The 4,886-nt window shown below is 42.7% G+C and overlaps 1 protein-coding gene across 1 annotated transcript in view; it reads left to right on the top strand.

Moving 5' to 3' along the window:
• LOC108793588 (putative homeodomain transcription factor 1) overlaps positions 1–4,451 on the top strand; it is a 103,335-nt gene extending 98,884 nt beyond the window's left edge. The window contains exon 12 of the mRNA XM_018564578.1: positions 4,346–4,451. Within this exon, the coding sequence (XP_018420080.1) occupies positions 4,346–4,366 (21 nt within the window). The 3' untranslated portion in view covers positions 4,367–4,451. The remainder of the gene's footprint in view (positions 1–4,345) is intronic.
• The last annotated feature ends 435 nt before the right edge of the window (positions 4,452–4,886 follow it).

Raw genomic sequence — 4,886 nt, 5'->3', positions numbered from 1 at the left:
GGTTTTTTTTTTTTTGGTATAATATGGGAATAAACACTAAAAATAATATATAAAGAGAGGAGGATAGGATAGGTAACAAATATGCAATATATAAAATATACACTATAAATATGTAGTAGGGAGTTTTCTTTTTTTTTTTTCTACATAATACGGGAGTAAACACTTAAATAATATACAAAATTAATTAATATGAAGCACTAAATACGGAGGTAGAAAATATCACGATATAAATGGGGAGGGTGAAGGAAGTTAGATAGGTTATGATTTAAGATTTGGCATATATAATATGAAGACCGTTCAGGGTTGACCATGAAATGTAAATGTTAAAATATGGACTAAATTGCGAAAATAGCAGTTTCTTAAATATGAATTGTATGTATGTATGTGGATGTATAATCATGTTGTTGTAAATTACACTATTAACTATGTGGTTGTAAATAATTATTGTTGATTGTCGGAATTTTTTTTTTTAATAAAGAGGATTTAAAAAAAAAAATTAGAATCCTTTACATCTGGTTTATTGATACTGGGGGGTGACTTCAATTTAGTCTTTGACCCCACTTTGGACTCCTCATCACATAAAACACATGTCTCCTTCTCTGCTATCAACTCGATTAAATCCCGTCTGCATCGATCACAGCTCGTTGACCTATGGAGAACCTTACACCCAACTACAAAAGATTACACTTTTTATTCTCCTGTCCACCGCACTTACAGCTGTGTTGATTATTTTTTTCACCTCACACTCACTACTTAGTTGGCGCCCTCAGTCTCATATTGGCACTAAATTATGGTCTGATCATTTCCCCCTTTTTTTTTACCCTATCTGTACCTGACACATCTAGACGTTTTCCCACCTGGAGATTGAACGAGAGTCTATTGCGTGACCCTGTTGTGCTCTCTGATGTTCAGAATAGTATAACTGCCTTCCAACTTGTCCACGAGCAGGATCCATCCTCCCCTCCTCTTAAGTGGGTGTCTTGAGAGGCATCCTAATTAAGCATGGGGCTCGCCACAAAAAAGCTAAATCACACCAGATCCCGTCTCTCCTTTCAGACATTCGTGATCTGGAGCGAAAGCATAAATCTAACCCCGATTCTGTGACCCTCCAGAAGTTGGCGGATACTCGCTCCGAACTCATGCGGATTATATCCCTTTCTCACGTGTAATATCGGGATGCCACCCTCTGCACCTTTCACGAATTCGGGGACAAGTGTGGACGGCTATTGGCTAGGTCGGTCAGGTGTAGACAGGCACGCACCTTTTTACCCAAAATCATTTGTCCTTTACAAGGCCGGGCCACCACCTCTGAACAAATAGCCAAAGCATTCCACCATTACTACTCCTCTTTATACAACATTGCACCCGACTCTCCCCCTCCTCTGGACCCTCACTTGAAGACATTAATGCGTATATTTCCTCTACCGGCTTACCTACATTATCAGAATCTTCTATTGCCTCTCTCTCCGAACCCTTCACCTTACTAGAAATCACTGGGACCATTGATTCCCTACCCTCAGCTAAAAGCCCGGGCCCGGACGGTTATATGTCGCCTTTCTATACTCAATTCCGAGACTCTCTATCACCCATTTTGTTATCCACCTTCAACGCAATATCTGATTCCTGCCCCTTCTCCCCTCAGTCTCAGGAGGCCCACATTACTGTCATCCCGAAAGAACATAAAGACCCATCGAATTGCAGCAGTTATATACCGATTTCCCTCATCAATATTGACTTAAAAATTTACGCAAAAATGATAACCAACCGACTCAAATCAGCTATCCCTTCCCTGATACACCTGGATCAGGTAGGCTTTGTACCCAATAGAGAGGCCAGAGACAACACCATAAAATCCCTAACACTTATGTCCTGGGTGAAGAAACAAAACATTCCCCTTTGCCTATCGACGCGGAAAAGGCCTTTGACCGCCTGAGCTGGCCCTTCCTCTTCAAGACCCTTACTCAGATTGGCCTCCCCAGAATATTACTTGCTAAAATTGCGGCCTTATATGATAAGCCCTCGGCACGGATCAAAGTTAATGGTATCCTCTCTGACCCTATCCAAGTACATAATGGCACACGTCAGGGTTGCCCACTCTCCCCATTTTTATACATTCTGGCTATGGAACATCTGGCGATAGCGATTAGAAATAACCACCTTATCAGAGGAGTGACTCTAGGTCCCAGAGAATACAAATTGGGCCTGTTTGCGGACGACCTCCTGCTATACATATCCAACCCTCGTGATGCCTTTCCCGCTCTACTACGGGAATTCCAAACTTATGGCACGCTGAGTAACTTTAAGGTGAACGCACACAAGTCTGAAGCTCTTAACGTCACGTTGGATCAGCGGGAGGTTGCCTGGATACAGGCTTCATATCCCTTCCAATGGCAGACAAAAGCTCTGAAATATCTAGGTGTCCTCTTGCCCCCCAACCTCGACCTTCTTTATGATTTGAACTATAAACCGTTGTTATCCTCTATCTCCCAAAAACTCAAAACCTGGCTTACAAAGTCCCACTCGTGGTTTGGCCGCATGGCCCTATACAAAATGGATATCCTACCAAGACTGCTCTATGTGTTCCAGACCGTCCCCATCGATGTGCCTAAATCTTTTTTCCGCTCCCTTAAGCAAGGTTTAACCCACTATATTTGGAAGGGTAGGAGACCGCGTGTCCGATATGACATTCTGACTCGTCCCAAGCGGGATGGAGGTGTTGGTCTTCCGCACATTGAATACTACTACATGGCCTCACATACTACATGATTGGTTGATTTGAGAACATTTCCAGCCACACGTGCCTTCTACCTCCCCTTATGGCAATGCCCCCCCTTTGGTGCCCTGGGATGTCTCTATTTTGCACTATAATCTACAGTATAGAGTCTCTATTCTTGTAAAAATATTTTGTTTCTTGGTTTTGTATTTTTGTCTTGTACTGTCTAATTTCTGTAACTTGTGAAAACGAAAACTTCAGACAAGAGTTTTGTCTAATAAACTTTAATCTTTAAAAAAAAAAAAAGCTTTTACCGCTTATCAGTTTAGTGTTATCAGTAATTAATGGCCCTAAACTTATTGCTCTCACTCCGACGCTCGCGGGCATATGTAACATGTGCGGCACAATAGGCCTAATCGTCGTTCTCGCACGTAGGCGTATCCAGCGCATATTTGCGTGTGTATATGGGGGGCGACGGACTTTTAAATAATGTTTTTGTTATTTTTTAAAAAATTATTTGACTTTTTTTTAAGCTTCCATTAAGCTTCCTTTTTTTTACACTTAACTTTATTGCTATCACATAGGGGACTAAGAAACACCCATGTGATAGCCAATTCACATAACAGGTCCTCTTTATGGAGACATCAGGGACCCATAGAGATGCTGATGAAGCAGAGATCTGCTTCAGCAGCTTCTCACCGGCATCTGTTGCCGGAGAGTGACACTGAGTGAGGAAGTGATGTAATATACAGTACGTCCTGTGCGTACACCTGCAGCTACCACAAGCGATCGGGCATCTCTAGAGATGCCGGATGGCTTGAATGTAAACAGCCATCACTGGCTGTTTACATTTCTGACAGTTCCCCACTCGTGTGCGCGCTGGGCGCCGTGGACGAGCGGGGGGAGGGGAAGGACGCCCTCCCGCTCCTATAAGGCTCCCGTCCGGCCATAGAGGAACGGCCATGGACGGTAGGTGGTAATGCCCCCCAAATTGTTAAGTTTAGAACATAGCTTATACAGTGAAGCAGTCAGAGTGCAGTGGCCGGGACTATGGAATGCACAGGACAGCTTGTAGATGTCAGTGGTCAGGGGTTAGTTGGTGTTGGTGGTACATGCCCTTTAAAAGTTGGTGGTCAATTGTGTGTGCTGTCTTACATGTTGGTGATCACTAGTGAGTGCCTAATAACTGTTAAAAATGTGTTTCCCCCCCCCCCCAAATTATTTGAACCCTTTATGGTCAATATGCTCTGTGTACTACCTTATTGTTCAGTTTACCCTCCAGTTGCTCAGTTTGCCCACCATTCATTGGTGGTCAGTGGGAGCAGTGTTACATACACTGAGAATCAGTGGAGAATCATTGGCAGAGGAGGAAGGAGAGGGCTCTCAAACGTAAACATGTACAGTGTTTACATCTGTAATCGCTGTGATTGGCCATCATAAATGTAACATATAACAATACATGAGTTGATATATTTGTGTATTCATTAGAAAATATTGATCTTCTTTACTTGACTTGTTTTATTCAAATGTATGATTTACGCTTGTATCGATAATCTTTTCTGTGGTATTATGTACAGTACTTTACAATCCAGGTAACAATGATTTGTCTCACTGTTGACATTCTTTTCACAGTTATGGAAAATTAAACCATGAACTTCTGCAGTGGAAGAAGATATCAATGCACGTACAATGGATTAAATGCTGGAACCATGGCATCTACAGGCAAGCTTGGGCATATGTGCTGCATTCCACAAGCTTTGCATCAACAGGAACCACGAGAATGTGTATTCCAGTCTATTCATTATTCAATTATTCTATTCATTATCCAGTCAGACATTATTTCGAATATGCCAAATTAATTTTCGTGTAATATCGGGATGCCACCCTCTGCACCTTTCACGAATTCGGGGACAAGTGTGGACGGCTATTGGCTAGGTCGGTCAGGTGTAGACAGGCACGCACCTTTTTACCCAAAATCATTTGTCCTTTACAAGGCCGGGCCACCACCTCTGAACAAATAGCCAAAGCATTCCACCATTACTACTCCTCTTTATACAACATTGCACCCGACTCTCCCCCTCCTCTGGACCCTCACTTGAAGACATTAATGCGTATATTTCCTCTACCGGCTTACCTACATTATCAGAATCTTCTATTGCCTCTCTCTCCGAAC

The sequence above is a fragment of the Nanorana parkeri genome, unplaced genomic scaffold, assembly GCF_000935625.1.
Source record: "Nanorana parkeri isolate BGI_ZX_2015 unplaced genomic scaffold, ASM93562v1 scaffold761, whole genome shotgun sequence".
Classification (NCBI taxonomy): Eukaryota; Metazoa; Chordata; class Amphibia; order Anura; family Dicroglossidae; genus Nanorana; species Nanorana parkeri.
The sequence above is the reverse complement of the archived record's forward strand: the minus strand, read 5'-3'. Positions and strand labels throughout refer to the sequence as shown.